At 39.3% G+C, this 23,481-nt stretch overlaps 1 protein-coding gene across 3 annotated transcripts in view; it reads right to left on the reverse strand.

The window, feature by feature from the left end:
- Window positions 1-10,263: 10,263 nt before the first annotated feature.
- Window positions 10,264-23,481, reverse strand: part of LOC126465730 (beta-1,3-glucosyltransferase) — a 122,988-nt gene continuing 109,770 nt past the window's right edge. For all 3 annotated transcript variants that reach the window (XM_050096329.1, XM_050096328.1, XM_050096330.1), the window contains exon 11: window positions 10,264-11,340. In XM_050096329.1, the coding sequence (XP_049952286.1) occupies window positions 11,182-11,340 (159 nt within the window). In that variant the 3' untranslated portion in view covers window positions 10,264-11,181. The remainder of the gene's footprint in view (window positions 11,341-23,481) is intronic.

Below are 23,481 nucleotides of genomic sequence, written 5' to 3' on the forward strand. Positions count from 1 at the left end.
TAAAAGCACAATTGACAGCATTTTAGTCATTTTATTGGGAAACTATACACCTTGGCCTTTTATTTTAATTGAATCTATCTGTCTTATCACTCTGCAGTCCACATGATGGAAAACATCTGTGTGTGTCATCTATGGACACCAAATACATATTGTCTTTGTATGTTTATGTATAAGACCTACATGTATATGAACAACATCTTTGCAACAGTATTTCTGTAGCCCACATTAAATGTTGTGCAGCCATAATTTGTAAGTCGAGTAGATGAGTAAACAAAATCTATGTCACAACTGTGACATGCAGGTGTTCTAATGGCTCTTGTGATATCAATTTTATAACACCTACAACTCCCGCATTCTTACGCACAGTGACACTGGACACTATTTAAATATATACAGGCGTAGAGATTTATACGGCATAATGTGCCTTTAATATGTGTAAAGTAAGTTTTATTAATTCTAGCACATTTTAAGTTCTGACTTGTTACTACATTTAATTTTTAACAGATGGCTAAAACACCGATTACATTGCTTCCATTTAATAGGATACTTGAAAACTGTTAAAACCTAAATTGTGCAACTGCACAATGAACAAAGAAAAAAATCACAGCTGCAAGCAGCATTAAATCATTTAAATTGTTCAGTATTTTGGCAATTTTATTATATTATTTAACTTTGTGGCTGGATGCCCTTCCTGACATCACAGTTATCAAGATAACATGAGGGAGGTAATTCATGTGCGCCATCCATCTGTGAATTGTGTAACATTTTTTGTATGCCTTAGTGTATTTTAACTGTTTGTGTACCATATTTTGTGATGCATAATTTGTGGGCCAGACAAGCATTTGCCTAAATGAGCTTGGGAAACCACCTCAAAAACCACTTTCAGGCTGGACAGTACACCAGCCCAGTATTGTTAAACCAACAAGTGGATTTCATCTAGGTGTAGATCACATTCCTGTACCACAAGCTACTAAGTTGTCCATTACACTATATGAACAAGTCAATATTTGTCAGTGTGTAACATGAGAAAATGGCAACTTCAGAATACCAGTTGATTATGGAATCCATACATAACATAAAAATGTATGTATGTATGTTCCCCAACTCCTCCTAAGCCACAGGACTGATTTCAACCTAACCTGGCACACATATCACTTATTGCTGTGGGAATAAGATATGCCTGCCTATCAAAGGTGTGGGAGTGGGACTGAAAAAGTAGTAACCCACAATGCATGAATACCAGGCTTTATTCATTCACTATTTGAGAATGTTGAGTAAAACTGCCACATCAGGCATGACCTTTTAATTTATTACTTATCTACTAATAATTTATTCATGACATTTTTGCAGACTGTATTCACTGATTCATGTACCAACAAAATTATATCATTGTATAAAAGTTCAGGACATATGACTTCATCTCAATCACTAAGATACAAGAAAAACTAACACACCATGCATGACATTTAAATTTATTACCTCTTCAATACTAAGTCTGTTCACAAAACATTTCACATTGTTGTTGTTGTGGTCTTCAGTCCTGAGACTGGTTTGATGCAGCTCTCCATGCTATTCTATCCTGTGCAAGCTTTTTCATCTCCCAGTACCTACTGCAACCTACATCCTTCTGAATCTGCTTAGTGTATTCATCTCTTGGTCTCCCTCTACGATTTTTACCCTCCACGCTCCCCTCCAATACTAAATTGGTGATCCCTTGATGCCTCAGAACATGTCCTACCAACCGATCCCTTCTTCTGGTCAAGTTGTGCCACAAACTTCTCTTCTCCCCAATCCTATTCAATACTTCCTCATTAGTTATGTGATCTACCCATCTAATCTTCAGCATTCTTCTGTAGCACCACATTTCGAAAGCTTCTATTCTCTTCTTGTCCAAACTATTTATCGTCCATGTTTCACTTCCATACATGGCTACACTCCATACGAATACTTTCAGAAATGACTTCCTGACACTTAAATCAATACTGGATGTTAACAAATTTCTCTTCTTCAGAAACGCTTTCCTTGCCATTGCCATCCTACATTTTATATCCTCTCTACTTCGACCATCATCAGTTATTTTGCTCCCCAAATAGCGAAACTCCTTTACTACTTTAAGTGCCTCATTTCCTAATCTAATTCCCTCAGCATCACCTGACTTAATTAGACTACATTCCATTATCCTTGTTTTGCTTTTGTTGATGTTCATCTTATATCCTCCTTTCAAGACACTGTCCATTCCATTCAACTGCTCTTCCAAGTCCTTTGCTGTCTCTGACAAAATTACAATGTCATCGGCGAACCTCAAAGTTTTTATTTCTTCTCCATGAATTTTAATACCTACTCCGAATTTTTCTTTTGTTTCCTTTACTGCTTGCTCAATATACAGATTGAACAACATCGGGGAGAGGCTACAACCCTGTCTTACTCCCTTCCCAACCACTGCTTCCCTTTCATGTCCCTCGACTCTTATAACTGCCATCTGGTTTCTGTACAAATTGTAAATAGCCTTTCGCTCCCTGTATTTTACCCCTGCCACCTTTAGAATTTGAAAGAGAGTATTCCAGTCAACATTGTCAAAAGCTTTCTCTAAGTCTACAAATGCTAGAAACGTAGGTTTGCCTTTCCTTAATCTTTCTTCTAAGATAAGTCGTAAGGTCAGTATTGCCTCACGTGTTCCAGTGTTTCTACGGAATCCAAACTGATCTTCCCCGAGGTTGGCTTCTACTAGTTTTTCCATTCGTCTGTAAAGAATTCGTGTTAGTATTTTGCAGCTGTGACTTATTAAGCTGATAGTTCAGTAATTTTCACATCTGTCAACACCTGCTTTCTTTGGGATTGGAATTATTATATTCTTCTTGAAGTCTGAGGGTATTTTGCCTGTTTTAATACATCTTGCTCACCAGATGGTAGAGTTTTGTCAGGACTGGCTCTCCCACGGCCGTCAGTAGTTCCAATGGAATATTGTCTACTCCGGGGGCCTTGTTTCGACTCAGGTCTTTCAGTGCTCTGTCAAACTCTTCACGCAGTATCATATCTCCCATTTCATCTTCATCTACATCCTCTTCCATTTCCATAATATTGTCCTCAAGTACATCGCCCTTGTATAGACCCTCTATATACTCCTTCCACCTTTCTGCTTTCCCTTCTTTGCTTAGAACTGGGTTTCCATCTGAGCTCTTGATATTCATACAAGTCGTTCTCTTATCTCCAAAGGTCTCTTTAATTTTCCTGTAGGCGGTATCTATCTTACCCCTAGTGAGATAGGCCTCTACATCCTTACATTTGTCCTCTAGCCATCCCTGCTTAGCCATTTTGCACTTCCTGTCGATCTCATTTTTGAGGCGTTTGTATTCCTTTTTGCCTGTTTCACTTACTGCATTTTTATATTTTCTCCTTTCATCAATTAAATTCAATATTTCTTCTGTTACCCAAGGATTTCTACTAGCCCTTGTCTTTTTACCTACTTGATCCTCTGCTGCCTTCACTACTTCATCCCTCAAAGCTACCCATTCTTCTTCTACTGTATTTATTTCCCCCATTCCTGTCAATTGCTCCCTTTTGCTCTCCCTGAATCTCTGTACAACCTCTGGTTCTTTTAGTTTATCCAGGTCCCATCTCCTTAAATTCCCACCTTTTTGCAGTTTCTTCAGTTTTAATCTACAGGTCATAACCAATAGATTGTGGTCAGAGTCCACATCTGCCCCTGGAAATGTCTTACAATTTAAAACCTGGTTCCTAAATCTCTGTCTTACCATTATATAATCTATCTGATACCTTTTAGTATCTCCAGGGTTCTTCCATGTATACAACCTTCTTTCATGATTCTTAAACCAAGTGTTAGTTATGATTATGTTGTGCTCTGTGCAAAATTCAACCAGGCGGCTTCCTCTTTCATTTCTGTCCCCCAATCCATATTCACCTACTATGTTTCCTTCTCTCCCTTTTCCTACACTCGAATTCCAGTCACCCATGACTATTAAATTTTCGTCTCCCTTCACAATCTGAATAATTTCTTTTATTTCATCATACATTTCTTCAATTTCTTCGTCATCTGCAGAGCTAGTTGGCATATAAACTTGTACTACTGTAGTAGGCGTGGGCTTCGTATCTATCTTGGCCACAATAATGCGTTCACTATGCTGTTTGTAGTAGCTTACCCGCATTCCTATTTTCCTATTCATTATTAAACCTACTCCTGCATTACCCCTATTTGATTTTGTGTTTATAACCCTGTAGTCACCTGACCAGAAGTCTTGTTCCTCCTGCCACCGAACTTCACTAATTCCCACTATATCTAACTTCAACCTATCCATTTCCCTTTTTAAATTTTCTAACCTACCTGCCCGATTAAGGGATCTGACATTCCACGCTCCGATCCGTAGAACGCCAGTTTTCTTTCTCCTTATAACGACATCCTCTTGAGTAGTCCCCGCCCGGAGATCCGAATGGGGGACTATTTTATCTCCGGAATATTTTACGCAAGAGGACGCCATCATCATGTAATCATACAGTAATGTATAATTCTAAAGCAAATGTCTCTCCTGCTGGTAGGTCGGCAGGCATGAACTCGAGCATATGAGTAAGTGTGAATGGATAGCAAAAAAGCATTACATTTCACATACAGTATTCATATTGCCCACTGAATGTACCTACAAGATTATATCATTGTGTGACACATTGCTTATGACACATGACATCATAAACAATGAACTACATGAAAACGAAATATCAGGGTGAATTTTATTAGAGATACAGGTGAAATATGCATACAAATATGTGTGGACTATTCTAAATATATGTGATGTGTGTATGTGGGCAAAGCTGTGGGTAAAGAATCCTCCTAACACTCTGAATCAGGTTGAACAAAACTTGTTACACATATTACTTACGATCTGGAAAGAAATATTGTGAGGACCAGCTACTTCCTATTGGGTTTGAAGTGATAACATAGAGATAAAAGGGGAAGGAAGAAATGGGCATACAGACAGGGGGAAGGAGGATATGATCATAGATATGAGGTAGCAGCAGATGGACAGAGAAGGAGGGTGAAATGGGCAGAGGAAGGAAAGGCGAGGAGATGGACAGAGAAAGGGAGGGGAAAATGTGCAGAGAAAGGGATGAGGAGGAGATGGACAGAAGAAGGAAGAGGATGAGATGTACGGAGGGAGGGGAGGAGCAGATGGAATGAGAGAGTGGAGAGGAGCAGATAGACAGAGAGAGTTGGAAGTACCAGATGGAAAGGGAAGGGGGTGGAGGGTAAGAGAGAGACTGTGTGTGTGTGTGTGTGTGTGTGTGTGTGTGTGTGTGAGAGAGAGAGAGAGAGAGAGAGAGAGAGAGAGAGAGAGAGAGAGAGAGAGAGAGAGAGGAGAGGAGAGGGGCAGAGAGAAGGCCAGGAAAAGATAAACTGAGATAGCAGGCAGGAAAGGGGGGGGGCATGGCAGACAGAGAGAGGGGAAAGAAGGAGATGGGCTGAAGAGGAAGACAGAGAGAGGGGGAAGGAGGAGTTGGACTAATAGAAGTGGAATAAACACATAGCCGGGCAACACCTGATACTCGCTAGTGTGATTATAAAGGAAGGGATATAGAATATGCTACCTTTTTCATACATTATAATAAATTATTTATGTGTTTCCCTGAACTTTCTTTCTTTCAGCTATAATTTAATATTCTGTCAATAATAAGTCTACTTGAAATGGGGAAGCATCTCAGTTGTACCAAAGGTCAGAAAGTTGGTGATTTTGGATATGTGTAACGCAACAAGAATTAAATTTTTTTAGGAGACACAGAAAACTTACTATATCCCAGAGATTCAATGGCTATCCCCAAGGCTCAAATGGCTCCAAGGGGCAGCAAAGTACAGGTTTTGTTAGATATTTTTAAAACTATGAATGTAGGAAAGGTGATTTTATGTAATAGAAGGTTCAGTTTATGATGCAGATAATATGATCTTTGTTAGAAATTAATGAAAAAGGCTCAAACATCACACTTGATTATGGGGTACAGCTTTTGGTCCTTTGAGTGTCATTCACTCTCTCTTGTATTTAAGCTTCTCATTGTACCACTCAACAAAAGAAGGTGGGGGAAAAATGGACTCTTTTCTGCCCTGACTACTTCCACTACCGCCCGCACTGATGTAGTATTATCAGGTTGACAATGAGGCATAGAATGACTGTCAGGGTAATCAGCTGCCCCATACTGTACATCACTAAATCATACTACAAAATATAGTGAATGCCCTATATCCCACATGCTTTTCTAAAGTGTTTTTATGCTGTGCTCATGTAATATGTGCACTTTAAGAATAATCTCAAGCTTGTTTGATGAGACTACGTGAATCAATAGAGACTAAATGATGTCGATTAATATCAAATTATTTCTGACTAATACTAATGTCAACTAGTATATAATACTGTTGATTCCATCTACAACTAAGGGAACAGAAGTGGTATGTCAAGATAAATATCACTGAAATGTTGTGTGTAATTGATTTTGGAATCATCTTATTAATTAATATGTTAGGCCTATTAAACAAGATGATGTCTGCTGTCTAACATTGGTAGCATTCAGGAAGGCATTGATACCGGTCACTGGCATTCAGCTCCAACCAACGCAGCTAATCCCATCAATCACCTCACTGAGAATCTTCTTAGATAACACTGCTGTTACAGTCAGCTTACATACTATGTAATAAAACCACGCTCGTTTTGTTGAAATTACAGTTCCAAGACCACTTAAAGGTCTTCAAGAAAGGATTAACAAAGATGTGAAGTACTTTTTGTTGTAAAGTCAGAGGCCGTGGTGGCACCTACCCAGGGCCAATCCTGGGTCTCACCAGCCACTACAAATGGTTTCAGGAAGCATAAAAAATAACTGATTACACTCTCAGAAAATTTAAAGGTATTCAGAAAAATGTAATAAAGAAGTTATAACATGTAAATAGTCTTCACAGGTTCGCTGTTGGATCAGGTTGTGCAAATTCCACAATATTTCCTTGGAGCAACTGTCCGACATCTTCAGGTGGTTCAACCTTGCTAACAAGGTCACACAAAGATGTCAGACAGTTGCTCCAAGGAAATATTGAGGAATCTGCACAACATTTACAACATATCCATCAGGGAAGCTTGAAGAGTCACAAGTTATAAGATGTTTTAAATTATGTATTTTTCTGATAAATCAGAAAAATTACAGCTAAACATTGGGGGCTCTCTTTCAATATTGTTCTACAAAGATTCTCACATGCCTTGAGTTTACGTTAGCTCAAAAACACTGCAGCACCAAAGGAAACAACGTATTTTCCATGTTTAGCAGAATCACAGATAATCACTTCTAGAAGTGTATCAAGATCCTGTAAAGAATAAAAAGTCTGTTCTTCAGCTTCTGGGTGGGGGTAGTAAGTGCACCCCACCACTCCCCACCAACCCACTTCTTTGTGGACAACTCATATGTCATGGTACTGTTTAAGGTGCCAAGGTGCTGTTCCTCCATTTATAAAAGAGCTGTAGCACTAGCTCTGAATGGACAGGGGTGCCAAACAAAAACAGCTATTGTATACTTCAAGGAACCACCTTAAAATTTGGTTGAAGTGATTTTAGGACACAAAAATCAAGATAATTGGATAGATAACTGAAACAACTTTTCTCAGCTTTAAATCCAGTGTATTAATTACTGCATTGTAATGTTTAGCTCCAGAAACTATGGTAGTTTAGCTTAACTATGGGAAAAGGTCAAGTAGTAGCCAAAGGATTTTTTACTATATCTCTACTGAATAAGTTTCAAGCCAAGCCATAGAAAATGTTTTTGGTGCAATGAAGGTTCATCCCCCATGAAAAATTCCACCATGGTTCAAAGCCCATGTTGAACAGTACAAGGGTGGACAAAAATATGAAAACACCAAAAACACAACATGAAATTACAATGAAATCCACACCATCAGCTGCTTAGAGGCATTGATAAATATTAACAGGGACAGTTGAAAATGTGTGCCCCAACCAGGATTTGAACCCAGGAGCTCCTGCTTACATGGCAGATGCTCTATCTGACTGAGCCACTGAGGACACAGAGGACAATGCAACTGCAAGGACTCATCTCTGGTACACTCCCTGTGAGACACACATTTCAGCTTACTATCCACACACCATATTTGTAGTGCCCCTGCTCACTATACTCATTACTCGCAGCAGCCAATCTACCGATTCCTGTAAGAGTTTGAGCAATGTGAGTGCATCTGCACTGAAGAAGATCATTGGCTGAAAGAACTGATACCATCTTCATATAGAGATCGGCTTACTAGCCAATGATCTTCTTCAGTATGGATGCACTCACATTGCTCAAATTCTAACAGGAATTGGTAGATTGGCTGCTGCGAGTAATGAGTGTAGTTGGCAGGGGCACTACAGATATGGTGTGTGGATAGTCAGTTGGAAATGTGGGACTCATGGGGAGGGTGCCAGATATAAGTCCCTGCAGTTGTAATATCCTCTGTGTCCTCAATGACTCAGTCAGATAGAGCATCTGCCATGTAAGCAGGAGATCCTGGGTTCGAGTCCCGGTCAGGGCACACATTTTCAACTGCCCCCGTTGATATTTATCAATGCCTGTAAGCAGCTAATGGTATGGATTTCATTGTAATTTCATTCTTCAAGAGCTGCAAGATCGCCAATGGTATCTGTTCTTTGGACAATACCACCTTCATAAAAACACAATCCATTTCTAATACAGTGTAGGAAAACCATTGGCATTCAAAACAGTTTCCAAGTATCTTGGAATAGATAAACACAGGTCTTATTTGGTTTTCAAGGGAATCTTATACCTTTCTTCCCGTTAAACAATGGCACATTCAGATGACTATGACAGAGTGGGATAGCGACCACGCACTCCTCTTCAAAGTAGATCACAATGGCTCAATAATGTTGAAATGTGACGGTCACAGGACATGCAACAATTCATACTTGTGCTTGCAAAACCAGTCCTGGATGAAGTGAACTGTGTAAAAAGAGACCCTGTTGTCTTGGAACACAGCAGTACCATTGGGGAACAAACATTAGGATGGACTTGATGATCAAAAATGGTCACATAATCCTTGGCAGTAATGCGGCCTCATAGAGTAGCCATGGGGTCCATGGAATACCCCAATATAGCTGTCCAAATCATCATTGAACCCTGCCATACTTCACTCTTGGAATATAAACTCAGTCACAAATCTGAAAGATTGTAAAACAAGACTTATCTGTCCAAATGGCATTCTTCCATTGCTCTGTAGCCCAGATTTTATGACTTTAGCACCAAATTTTCCTGTTATGGGCATTTGCATCACTGATGAGTAGTTTTGGAATTCCAGCTCACCCTGCAGTTCCTTGGTTCAAATGGCTCTGAGCACTATGGGACTTAACAGCTGAGGTCATTAGTCCCCTAGAACTTAGAACTACTTAAACCTAACTAACCTAAGGACATCACACACATCTATGCCCGAGGCAGGATTTGAACCTGCAACCGTAGCGGTCACGCAGTTCCAGACTGAAGCGCCTAGAACTGCTTGGCCACTGGGGACCATCTGTCACAATCACGAAATATACACTTTCATCCATGTCGTGACTTAGCGGAGATGTTTTCCTGCTTCCCCTGTATGTGCTACAAATCTTCGATAAGGTGTGTCTTGAAACACTCATCACTTTGGCTACTTTGTTTATGGATGCACCTACCACATCAGCATCAACAATTTTCCCACATTCAAATACACTGAGCTCTGACACAACTCACAACTACACACAACACTGTTCTGGGCATGACTGAGACTTGTCACATATTGGGGATATTGCATGGGTGCCATTTGTGATCAAGTACAACAGTGAAACCTGTAGGCTTGGCTAGCATCTGCATTACGTTTAAGCATGAATTTCCTGGGGCATTTCCATATTTTCGTCTACCCCCTGTAGGTCCCCCATAACTAGCTGGGTATGTCAATGCAAAGACAGGAGGAGTGTGATAACAACTCATTTGTAATAGGACCATGCTTAGTACAGTACTGCAATTTCTAAAACAACTTTCATGTTGAGAAAAGCTATACTTATAATAATAATTTATACAGAAAGTTGAATTAATAAGCCACTTTAGAGTACTAGTTCTTTCACCTGAGAATAATGTTATTTATGAATTATATGTATATTACTTGGAAGTAATATGTGACAGTAAGTTGCACAATGGCAACAATGCTCTACCATGTTATGGGTGATGACAAAAGTTCAAAGAATCAAGTCATTGTAACTGTAGATTTTAGGTCTGAGCTTTATTACTGACTTTCAGTAATTAACTTTCATCTTCCAAGTGGGATTGCACACATAAGATATACCATATGGTTTAGGCTGTATGAAATAACTTTCTGAGCTTAATGTCAAGGAAACTTTATACAAAAGGGAAAATATGAGGCAAGTCGCACTACAAAATATAGTAAACCACATACTTGTAAAGCTATGCTACAAATAATACATCATAAGAAATATTTGTCTTCTGTAATACAGGTACCACCAATGATGTGCAAACATCCAAAACAAGTCTGATAAAATACTTTACCATCAATGTATAAGACATTCTAACATACATCAAATGTTACTCCAGTCTCTGAAGAAATCTGTGTCCAAAGAGCTTAACAATAAATGTGTGTTCATGCATGAAAATAGCTATATCATGTACAGTGATAGTGAAATATAGTTGTAAACAGTTATTTTAAAAACTACAAATGCATTGTTTACAAAATTCACATTTACATACACTAATTATTAAAATATTACAAGTTGGTTAAGTTTTTGATTCATGTCCTTGAATCTAGCAATATTTATTGACAAAAGCATCAATGTACTAAATAAATATTAAAGTTTGCTACTATTACTGATCATTGTAAAGTAATGCATGGCAGAGAGTTAAGATATACAATTTCTCGGTGTAAAGAATGATACAAGAATTATATATTGTGGACACACAGGACACATTTTTAAAGGCAAATCCATAGCGTGTCAGTTCACATAAAAAACAAAACAGCTAACAAATTTCATAACTTACATTGTCTTTCACTGGTGGAATATCCTAGAGGTACATATTCCACAGTGGTACATGTTTTATGCCTTTGACTTATTTCATTAATAACTGTACATTTGCTATATATATTAATAGTACATCATAATCACAAAATCACAGTTCAGTGTGTAATTTTTGACTAGCTGGATCTATCACATCTGCAGCTGCAAACCACTCACGATATATATGTACAGGGTCTATAAGCCAATGTTTGTGGAAGGAAATGGGCTGATGAGACTCTATATAATCAGTCGTGTAATCTTCTGTTCGAGCCTGAAAAATAACAATGTACTTCAAAAGCTGGTTGTCTTTGCCTTTTTATATGCACTGGTGAGCCCAAACATTATGACCATCTCTTTAAAAATATGTCGATTCACTTCTGGAACACAATTCAGGAGTGGTTCTGCATGCCATGGATTTGACAAGCACTTCATATGTTTCCAGAGGTTCATGGTACCAGATGCTATGCACAGGTCACACGCTTCCCATAATTTACAGGCAGTTGGTTTGTGGATGCAGAGCAGGCACCTGACAGCATTCCATTTGGGTTTCATCAGGTTCAAATAAACTGAATTTAATAACCAAGAAATCAATATGAATTCATTATTGTACCCCATAAATCACTGCAGGATGATTCTCGCCTTTTGACATGGACAGTTATCCTGCTGGATAATGACATTGCTGTTGAGGAAGACATCAAGAATAATGGGTTACAGGTGCACCCTAATAATGTCCACATAGTCACAGCTGTCATGGTGCCTTCAATTACTACCACAGGTCCCATGGAAGCCTAGGTGAATGTCCCCCACAACATAATACAGCTCCCACCAGCCTGTGTCCACAGCGCGCTGCATGTTTCAAGCAGCCACTTGCCTGTTTGATAGCATTTCTGGATATGACCATCAACCTGGTTTAACAATAAATGAGATTCATCACACAAAGCAACACAATTCCATTGATCTGCAGTCCAATCTCAATGATCCCATGCTGACTTTAATCATAATTGATGATGTTGGGTCATCATGGGAACACATGGAGGTCCTACACTGTGGACCACTATGTTCAACACTGTGCAGTGAACAGGGTGCTCCGAAACACTTGTGCTTGTGCAAGATCTGTACTCTGTCATCATGTTCTGTGATTAGGTACAGGCGTCCAGCTTCTTGTGCCTGCTCGAGGTTTCAGCATTCTTCAACCACTTTCCACAGTTGCTTACAAAAGTAGCACACAAACAGCCTACCAGCTTCACTGTTTCCGAGATGCTCCCTCCCAGGCACTGGGCCACAACAATCTAGCTTTTGTCAAAGTAGCTTATGTCAGCGGTTTTGTCCATTTGCACCACTTGTCATCATTAGAGTGATTCCCTGCTTATCTCTGCTCTGCTCATATACTTTTCTTACCACATCACGTGTCCTCAGCACCACCAGGCAGCATGCAGCCACGTGGCAGGCAGTGGTCATAATGTTTTGACTCATGTTGTATGTTCACAAAAAAATTTCATCATTGAGGCAAACTGCATTAAACAGTCGTATGAGAAAAAAAGAGTATCAACTGCCTAGCACCTTCAAAATGAATGGAACACATAATACAGACAGAATCAATTCTTCACCATGAAATATCATTATAATGATCAGTGTCAGATTAAGCAAGTGTGGGGCCCGTACCAGATTCTGACAAGAGGTCCTTGGTTTCTTTAGGTCCTAAGTTTTAGGATATAAAATAAAACAAGAGTGTTACAAATAAACTTTTCTTCATTTAATTTTAGCAAATTTAGAAATAATACAAGTTAGCTCAAGGTCTCTGAGAAAATTTAATTCATTGTTCATTATACTGAGGTCATTTGGACATTGCTGTCCCGTTGTTTTTCTTATTTCATTTTTAGTGCACTGTAATGTTGAAAAAGAATGTTCTGCACAGCAGTTGGTGATCATCAAAGATAAATAAACGTGTAAGGCTATTTCTGCATTTGGAAAAAATGATCCTAAAAAATTTCCATTAAAAATTTGTAATGATTTATGAAGTGCTTATTCGGCACTCAGATCTTGATAAGATGACTGCACTGAAATGCTAGTCACTTGCAAGTGTTCTAGGATTCTGGGTCTCTTCTCAAATCCAGTCAACCTTTCATTGGATGGGATACGTATACTATTTTTGAATTATTCACAACAGTTACATGTGATTTCATTGTGGGGCAGTGGGTAAAAATATTTGGTTTGTTCATTTTGAACAGTATTATATGATGTAATTTTTAGAAGTCTTGTGTAATTTTTGGATACCACAGCCTTTTACAAAGGTCTGAAAACTATTTGTGTGAGCAGGCAAAAACCATGGAGTTCTCAGTCCACAGGTCTACCATTAAGCTTGCAGAAAATGAAATAAAATGTCCTAACTCTCTACGAATAAGGAAAAGCAGTCAGGAACCTTGATGGTAAATAAGTCTACTGTCATGTGACTGAGCAGTATATTCTGATAAAAATTCGCATGCACAAGAATCAATATGGAAAAGCATTAAAGTGTGTTTGTCACACTAAGTACTTGATACAGTTCAGAGATGATATCTATTCTTTGTTCCCAAATACACACAGTTAACTGCTTACCTTAAAAGTGGAGAATAATCTCACAAACTTGCCATACAGTTTTCTATAAATAGCAGGCAGTGCATCAAACAGAACATTAAAAACAAAACACAGATTTTCCAGCTAAATTATAAATCCAAGTTAAATTCACTTTTACATGGTTTCACAAGCCAAGATATACCTGATATCTCATCTAACTGAAAAACAATTATGTCAGTTGTCATTAGTGCCATCCAAGGCTAGTGGACCCGAATGTGGACAAAATTACAGCACATTCAGCAGTGGAGTGTAACACATTTCATGTGACTGATGAGGATTGAATAACTATTCATTGCAAACCCTTCAGTCTTTACACATTCTCAGTGTGGATGACAAAGGAACCACTCATCCAGAACTGCTTCCAGCATCAGCAGCAATGCTCACCCAGCACCATTTTTAATTGCAAAACTATAAATATCATTGTTAGTTGAAGACCTGCAATGATCCCTATTTATCTCTAAGTGAATCAATAGTCTGTTTATATTGCATACAATTCTTGAGCTCATAACTTTTAAACTTTAACTTTCAGAATTTTTCAAATGGAACTCAGGGTAGATGGTGGACTCTGAACTGTTGCTTTCTATTTTATGTACCTTTATTAAATTACAATATCATAGTGAAAGCTAGTACAGTTTCATTATTACTTGTGTAAATCACAGCATTGTCATTTTTGCTTTGTATTGTACACACTGAGGTAATTTAATCAACTTGATATTATAGTTTTTGGGACAAAAATTGGCTTTTACTTAATGTTTGTAAAAGCAAAGGAGGTGGCTTCGTGAAAACTTGTACCATACGTCTTTTGATAAACTGAACCTAATTCTAACGGTAAAACTTCTTTAGTTTAATATTATGCATTTTTAAAATTCTGAAAAAAACTAGATTTTTGAAGAGACTAACCAATGGATCATGCTGAATTCAAAACATTTGACATTGGCTTAGCTTCCCATAATCTGACGAATTTTTGCAGCAATATTTAAACATTTTATTTCACATAAGATTATAACACAATCTCTTTGTTTTCTTTGTTCATGGAGTGCATTAGGCACTGCCATCTTGACCTTCACTGAGTGATGGAGAAAAATCAATATCTCACTCACCATGTTACACATACTGATAAGAGCTTACTTTCCCACAGCATCACAACTTGAATTTCTTTAATACTACATACAATCTAGTCAGTCATTCCATTCCTGGTTGACTGACTCAAAAGAGTTGAGTCATGCAAAGCCAACATGCGAAACCTCATACACCCACTCTTTAATTTAACACTTAGTGGCTCAATTGACTCCTGAACCAGAAGCACACATGTCAGCCCTTAAATTGGACAACCCATCATTGGAAAATATTCTGACAATCACATAATCTTTTGAAATCATGCAGTCAACCAATGGGAACCTCAGGGGTCAGCTACAAGTAGCAGCAGTCCAGATGCCATATTGCACCCCAGTATTGTGAAGTACTTGGTAACTTCTTCCCAAATGGCAATGTCATGATCCATTATTTTTGATGTGTCAATAGCCTCTGAACAGCCAACAATTTCTTCATGGAATGGAAATGAAGTCCCATGCTTCTTGACAGAGCATAGGGGAACGATGCGGGAGACCTACACCCCTGTACTAGGCAAGGTCCGAATGGAGGTGGTTTGCCATTGCCTTCCTCCGACCATAATGGGGATGAAAGATGATGATGAAGACGACACAACAAAACCCGATAATATCATGGCAGGTGAAAATCCGTGACCCCATGCTTGGGAAATGAGAATGCTACCGCTAATATTGGAACATTGCGGGAGACCTGCACTGCGTACTAGGCGAGGTCCTAATGGAGATGGTTTGCCTTTGCCTTCCTCCGACCATAACGGGGATGAACGATGGTGATGAAGAAGATGACACAACAATACCCAGTCATCTCGGGGCAGATGAAAATTCCTGACCCCGCCAGAACTCAAAGCCGGGACCCCATGCTTGGGAAGCAAGAACGCTACTGCGAGACCACGAGCTGCGAACAATTTCTCCATATAGTACACAAATGCAATAGCATGTGCACCTCACCAGCCAGTTAGTGCTTGTGGCAGAACTAACTGTGCCATCACTCAACCTTCATCTTGCCTTCATACTGCCAGTCACAATGCAATGATGTTCTTGATTTTACCTCTCCTCATGTCTCAGGGTACCCTCTCAAAGATTACTCAATGGACTTATTTATTTCTGCAGTTCCATCTCCACTTGTTTGTTTCCTTGGTGTGCATTTCTCTCTCTGCACTTAGCAATTCGCTGTTCATCAGTGTTCGTTTGAGTCGTTACCAACCTTGTATCAAAGTCAGGTAACATCAGTTTCTTTTACTGCACACTCAAAGTACAGATTGAATGGCATCAGGGATAGACTACAATCCTGTATCACTCCTTTCTTACCTACTGCTTCCCTCTCATGCCCTTCAGCTCAGACAACTGCCATCTGGTATCTATACAAGTTGTGAATAACCTTTCACTTCCTGTATTTTACGTGGGCTAGCTTCAGAATTTTAAAGATTGTATTCCAGTCAACACTGTCAAAGGATTTCTTTAAATATGCATACATGGGTTTGCTTTTCTTGAACCTATCTTCTAAGATGAGTTGCAGGTTCAGTATTGCCTTGTGTGTTCCAAATTTCACTGGAACCCAAAGTAATTTCCAGTGCGGTAAGCTTCTAGCCATTTTCCCATTCTTCTGTAAATAGTTCGTGTCAGTACTTTATAGTCATTATTTATTAGACTGGTAGTTTGGTAATATTCACACATGAGAGTGCCTGCTTTCTTTGGTATTGGAATCTTTAAATTCTTCTTGTATTTCCCTTTCCCATATATCTTTCACATCAGGTGGAATAATTTTATGTCTGGCTCAAAGCTCATTGGGAGTCCACTGTATTTCTTTTCCGATTGCAGTCAATCATAGTCTAATGCTCCCTTTGAAAATCTCAACCTCTGGTTGTTTCAACTTACCAAGGTTCCATCTCCTTAATTTCCTACATTTCTGCTATTTCTTCAATTTTAGTCTACAGTTCATAATCAATGTTAGGGTCAGAATCTACATCTACCCCGTGGAAATATCTTACAGTTTAAAAATTGGTTGTAAAATCTTTGTCGTACAATTATGTAATCTTCCTGGAACATTCCAGTGTCTCCCTGTTTCTTCCACACATACAGCCTTCTTTCATGATTGTTAAACAAATTGTTAATGATGATTAACATACACACTGTGCCAAATTCTACCAGGCAGATACTGCTTTCATTCCTTTCTGCCAGTCCATATTCTCATACTGTTTTTCTCCTTCCCTTCCTTGTATTACTATCAAATTATAGTACCCCATCAAAATCAGATTTTCCTCTCCCTTAACTGTCTCGATAATTTCTTTTATTTTATCATATACTCTTTGGGTCTCTTCATCATCTGTGGAGCTTGTTGGCATATAAAAGCGTACTGCTGTACTAGGTGTTGGCTTTGTATCTATCCTTGCTACAATAATGCTTACACTACACTGTTCATAGTAGCTTACCTGCATTCCAATTTCCTTATTATCATTAGACCTACTCCCTCATTACCCCATATGATTTTGTATTTATAACTCTTTACTTGCTTCACTAGAAGTCTTGTTCATCTTGCCACCGAACTTCACAACCTAGCCATTTCCCTTTTTAAATTCTCTAACCTACCTGCCTGATCAATGGATCTAATGCTCCATTCCAAACTCCAACCCGTAAAATGATAGTTTCATTTTCCCTGACAATGACATCATGCTAAGTAGTCCCCAGCTGGAGGTCCAAATGGAGGACTATTTTACCCCTGGAATATTTCACCCAAGAGGATGCCGCCATTACTTAACCGTACAGTAAAGCTGCATGTCCTCAGGAAAAATAACAGCTGTAGTTTCCCCTCATTTCTAGTCATTCACAGTACCAGCAAATAATGCCACATTGGCTGACATTACAAGGCCAGATCAATACATTATCCAGACTATCAGTCCAGGCAACTACTGAAAAGGTTGCTGCATCTCTTTTAGGAACCATAGGTTAGTTTGACCTCACCACAAATACACCTCTGTTGTGGTTGCACCTACAGTACAGCAGTATGGCTGTCTGTGTGATTGACTGAGGCACATAAGTCACCCCCCCCCCCCCCCACCCCCCCCAGCAAGGTATGTTGTTCATGGGAGGCTGTTATTACATGTATCCCAAAAGCCTCATACACACATCTGCTGTAGAATAAGGTGGTAGAGACATTGAAATATTACATCAGAAGATGAAGTTTTAAACTTATTTACTTTGGATAAGTTGAACACAGCACTGATCACACCATTTTCAAAAAACAAGAAGTATTTTGTAGAATTCTAAATTCCCTTGTCCCTGGCTCATCAACCTTTTCAGAGTATTTCTTAAAAAAAAAGGTAGCCTTTCTAAAGCACTGTAGTTGGTCAAGACAGCTGGTACTTAAACAATGCCCTAAGTAAAAATGCTCCAGCACATTTTGGACCAATTTCTCTTTTGAGCACAGATTGGGATGAGGAAGGAGGTGGGAGGGAAAAAAGGGGTGGGGGAATTCTGCATTAAATGCAGGTTGGAATCTATAGACTGGTTCCCATCTAACTATTTGGTATTAGGTTACAAAGAAACAAATTGTTGCACTAAATAAATACTCTCACCACTCGTGTTAAAGTAGTAACAGCCTTCATGGATCTAAATACTGTTTAAGACAGAATGTGCTATGAGGACCCTGATTTAAGTTCCTGAAATCTGTTCTCTGTCAGAAATTGTGATAACCAGTGAACAATATCTCAAGTATCCACAATTTTATATCACACAGCTGTCTATGATAGATACCAAATACTTGTGTTTAACAAGAATGTCTCAAATTGAATGCAACAAGTTTAAATATAATGTAATGATTAATTACCACCTTCACTGTTTAATAGCTGAGCATTACATTCATAATTCATTGAATAATAAGTGAAACCAAATTTTTAAAAGGCTTTGGTCTCCTGGTTTCAAACCCACCTCTAGCTTGATAATGTAAAAATTCTATGGGCAAGATTTTCTAAAATATCTCGTGGATAAAACCTTAGCATTCTGAAACATTTTTTTCAGTGTAACTACTATGGTCAAGACCTTATCCAACTTCACTAAAGAAAATTTTAGCCACTGAAAAGAGGACTGACCAAGATACTATATAAAGCTGCTGTTTAACTGGCATTCTCTTTTGCAGGAATCGGTTTGCCTTGTGTCTCTTCAGCGTTCATTCCAGTAATTCTGATACTTGGCAAAATGCTGCAATGAGAATGGTATACAGGAGGCTCAGATCAACTATGACAGCATGGTTTTTACATTAGTTGCCATATTGCAACACTGTAAGAACTGCAAATAACAAAATTTTATTTATTTGTGTATTAGAGTAGCTGAAACACGGTACTGAAAGTTCTGGCAGAATATACATAATTTAGAAGTAAAGGTAACAATTTGGTGGGGAGGGGAGAGGGGGGGGGGGTAGTAGATGGACTGATAATGGTTTCAATGTCACTCATTAATAGGAAATGTTCACAACCAGAAGGCTCAGTACAGTGCAAATGTGTGAAGCAAGCAGACAACCATGCCACGGAAATGCACTCATGCTTCCTACAGCCGAATGAGCAAGTTTGAAAGGGGTCAAATTGCAACCTCCTGAATGGTGGGATGGTCCTTTGGAGAACTGTCACACAAGTTGGATGTGCTGTGTCAGTTGTGCAATGATGCTAGTATCAGTGGTCATGTGACCATTTTCACATTCACAGACAAGGTTCTGGGCGTCCATGCAGCACAGGCACCTGCCAGGATCATCTTATTGTAAGGGCAACAATGGTACACTGTACAGCTACCACAGCACAAATAAGAGAGTTTGTGAGTGCAGATGTGTCAACATGAACTGTTGCAAACCAGTCCAGTTATTAGCAGTGGGACTATGGGCACACACACCTCTAGCCTGTCTTCGATGCCACAGCATCAACGTGGCTCAACTGGTGCCATCAGAGGATCACTTTGAAGATAGAAGGGCATGCCATGGTCTTCAGTGATGAAAGCAGATTCTGCCTACATGCAAGTGATGGTCGTTTACGTATATGACATAGACACAGTGAGCTCATCTCATAGAGTGCATTCGTCCAAGACACACTGACCCCACATCAGGCCTTACGGTCTGGCGTGTGATAACCTACAACTCTCATTCACCTTTGATGTTTTTAAGGGGACGTTAACCAGTGCTTGGTAAGTTGCAGAATGTTGTTAGACTCATTCTTTTGCTGTTTTTGCAACAGGAAGGTGATGTGTTGTTCCAGCAGGATAATGCTTGCCCACATCCTACCTGTGAACTCAATGCCTTTTGCAAGATCTGCAGCAACTTCCCTGGTCAGCATGTGTCTCCAATTGAGCACACTGAACACGTCAATCAGGTGTGCCACAATGCATTTCTGGACAGTTATCACCATCTGTACGATGGCCTGGATGACAGCATCAGCACCTGTATTGCGTCTTATGGAGGCTACACAACATACTAATATGGTTGTTTCAGCTAGGGTCAACACATGGTACCACAGAAACACTTGCACTATTTATCCATAAATGTACTTCATATGCACTGTTACAACAATAAATGTTGAGTGAATTGGAAACCTCTAGAAGGGTATACTGATAATTTTTTTTTTTTTTTCAGAAGTGTAATAGAAGCTATGAGTTGTCCACAGGAACTCTGCTCTTGACCATTACAGCCACATAATTTTGATGTCGCTGTGGCCAACAGCAGATTTGACCATCTGGTGGTCAAACACACTCCCGAACACAATATGTTGCATTCTAGTGGCTGCTTCATAACCTTTGCCATTTGGATCCTTCCCCCACCCTCCGCACCAGCTTCTCCGAACTGGGTAGAGAGGTAGAGGGCACTTACCTTAGCTTTGCAACACATCCTTTCTTCCTGTAAACCTCCTAGTCTCAATCCAATCTCTGCTAACACACTGCTCCCACACCCTCTTCCCAACAGTCTCCTCTTGCTCTGTTCTGTCGCCCCTTCTCAACCCACTGCTTCATGCCATCATCATTGTATTCTGTGCAATCTCACTGTTCTGGTAACCTTGTATCTCATTACTACCCTGTGCATCTGCTGCCCCTTCCTTCCACTTTTCTATCATGTACACCTGCTGCCTCCCACCAAGCTGCCACCCTTTCCCAACACTTCTCTAGTTCCCTGCCTCTTTGCTACCTTCACCCACTCCACCTGGCAGCCCCCTCATCCCAGTCTACATACTGAACTGCAGTCTGTGTGTGTGTGTGTGTGTGTGTGTGTGTCATTTATACCTAAATGATTTACATGCAGTGTACAAGGTGTAACACATGTGTAAGTTTGTGGGTGATGTGAGGATATAAAGGTTGATAAATCTATGTCATAGAACTGATACTCCTGGCAGCAACATCAGATTTATTCCACTTGGGCCTCAAGTCGGACTGATCTTGGATGACACATATGAGTATGTCATTCCATGTTTTTTTTTAAAAAATTTTATTCTATGCCAGAGTTCATTGTAGTGCCTGGCAACTGGCATTAAGCCAATGTCTCCACAACCCACAACCAGATGTTTTCAATGGGTTAGAGATCTGGAGACTGTACCTTGGATGACACATATGAGTATGTCATTCCATGTTTTTTTAAAAAAATTTTATTCTATGCCAGAGTTCATTGTAGTGCCTGGCAACTGGCGTTAAGCCAATGTCTCCACAACCCACAACCAGATGTTTCCAATGGGTTAGAGATCTGGAGACTGTACTGGCCATGTCAACAGTTGAACACTCTCTGTATAGAGATAGGTATTGAGATCATGGGCAACATGCAACCTTGCATTACCTTGAAGATAAGATATAACAGAAATCTAGAGCCTGCTGTCTAAATCACTGCCTGTGCAACTCAGAGTTGACCATGCTTCGTAATCAATGGACTCAAAACTATCATACCAAGTGCTGGATCCATATGACAGTAAGGAACACAATCTGAAAATTTTTGTTCTCCTCAGAGCCTTCAAACACAGATAATTCCACCATGATGCCACATGCAGAACTGTGACTCATCTAAAAAGACAACATGGTGCCACTCCCGTATCCAGCATTGTCATTTGGTGCACCAATGTGGGATCCTCTTTCCTGGCACATTAAGGGCCACTGTGCTGGCAAGCAATGGTGCTCCAGATGTCATTGCACTGCCTGTGTACATACTTGCTCTGTTGCAAACAATTTGATTTCCAGACTCAAGGTACATGTTGCGACTGTAAATCCTGCATGGCTGCATGAACGAATTGTCTGCCATCTCAGGCACTACATAGAACTGAGTACAGCCTTTCTGAATCTACCAATGCTAAGATCATGGAGAGCAACTATTTATTGAGTCCTCTTCAGTTTGGCTTTCAAAAATGGATATCAATAAAAGAGGTCCTATTTTCAATTCTAAATAAGTTTATAGTGCTCTCACTGACAGAAAGCACACCACAGGAATAAATTCTGATCTCATAAAGGCCTCTGATCTTATCAACTATGCATTACTTCTAGAGAAACTGCAATAGCATTAAATTAGGGGAAAATGTAATGACTAGTTTTCGACATGCACTCTACCAAAACTACAGTTAAATAATTTTGGTATAGTACATAAACAATGTAGCAAATGGTAGGATTACTGGTAAAAGTGGTAACATTGGTAGAGAAAGAGACATAATTGAATGTGTAACAGAGAAACTGGAAGCTGAAGGCTTCTCGTGTTTTTGTTTGCTTGTTTGTTTTACACATAATTAGAACTACAAATCATTCAGTGTATTTAATAGCCTTAATTGTGCTGTTTCCCTGTACTCACCAGAATGAATACTCTTGAAGAAAAATTGTTCTGATGTTATGACAATGAAATTAATCATTTGGTGTCTAGACACACCTGTCCATTCATCAGCAAGAGCATTTTAATATTTAATCTTATCTCTGACAACAGCATGGACATGTTGATTTTCAGCACTGAGCAATGCTGTACCCATAGCATAGTGGCCAGAAGGCTCTTAACCAAGACAAATTAAGTGAAAAGCTTTCCTCCAATATTGGGTCTCTGACACTGGCAGGGGTAAAATACAGGGAGCGAAAGGCTATTTACAATTTGTACAGAAACCAGATGGCAGTTATAAGAGTCGAGGGACATGAAAGGGAAGCAGTGGTTGGGAAGGGAGTAAGACAGGGTTGTAGCCTCTCCCCGATGTTGTTCAATCTGTATATTGAGCAAGCAGTAAAGGAAACAAAAGAAAAATTCGGAGTAGGTATTAAAATTCATGGAGTAGAAATAAAAACTTTGAGGTTCGCCGATGACATTGTAATTCTGTCAGAGACAGCAAAGGACTTGGAAGAGCAGTTGAATGGAATGGACAGTGTCTTGAAAGGAGGATATAAGATGAACATCAACAAAAGCAAAACAAGGATAATGGAATGTAGTCGAATTAAGTCGGGTGATGCTGAGGGAATTAGATTAGGAAATGAGGCACTTAAAGTAGTAAAGGAGTTTCGCTATTTGGGGAGCAAAATAACTGATGATGGTCGAAGTAGAGAGGATATAAAATGTAGGCTGGCAATGGCAAGGAAAACGTTTCTGAAGAAGAGAAATTTGTTAACATCCAGTATTGATTTAAGTGTCAGGAAGTCATTTCTGAAAGTATTCGTATGGAGTGTAGCCATGTATGGAAGTGAAACATGGACGATAAATAGTTTGGACAAGAAGAGAATAG

The sequence above is a fragment of the Schistocerca serialis genome, chromosome 1, assembly GCF_023864345.2.
Source record: "Schistocerca serialis cubense isolate TAMUIC-IGC-003099 chromosome 1, iqSchSeri2.2, whole genome shotgun sequence".
In the NCBI taxonomy this organism is placed as follows: domain Eukaryota; kingdom Metazoa; phylum Arthropoda; class Insecta; order Orthoptera; family Acrididae; genus Schistocerca; species Schistocerca serialis.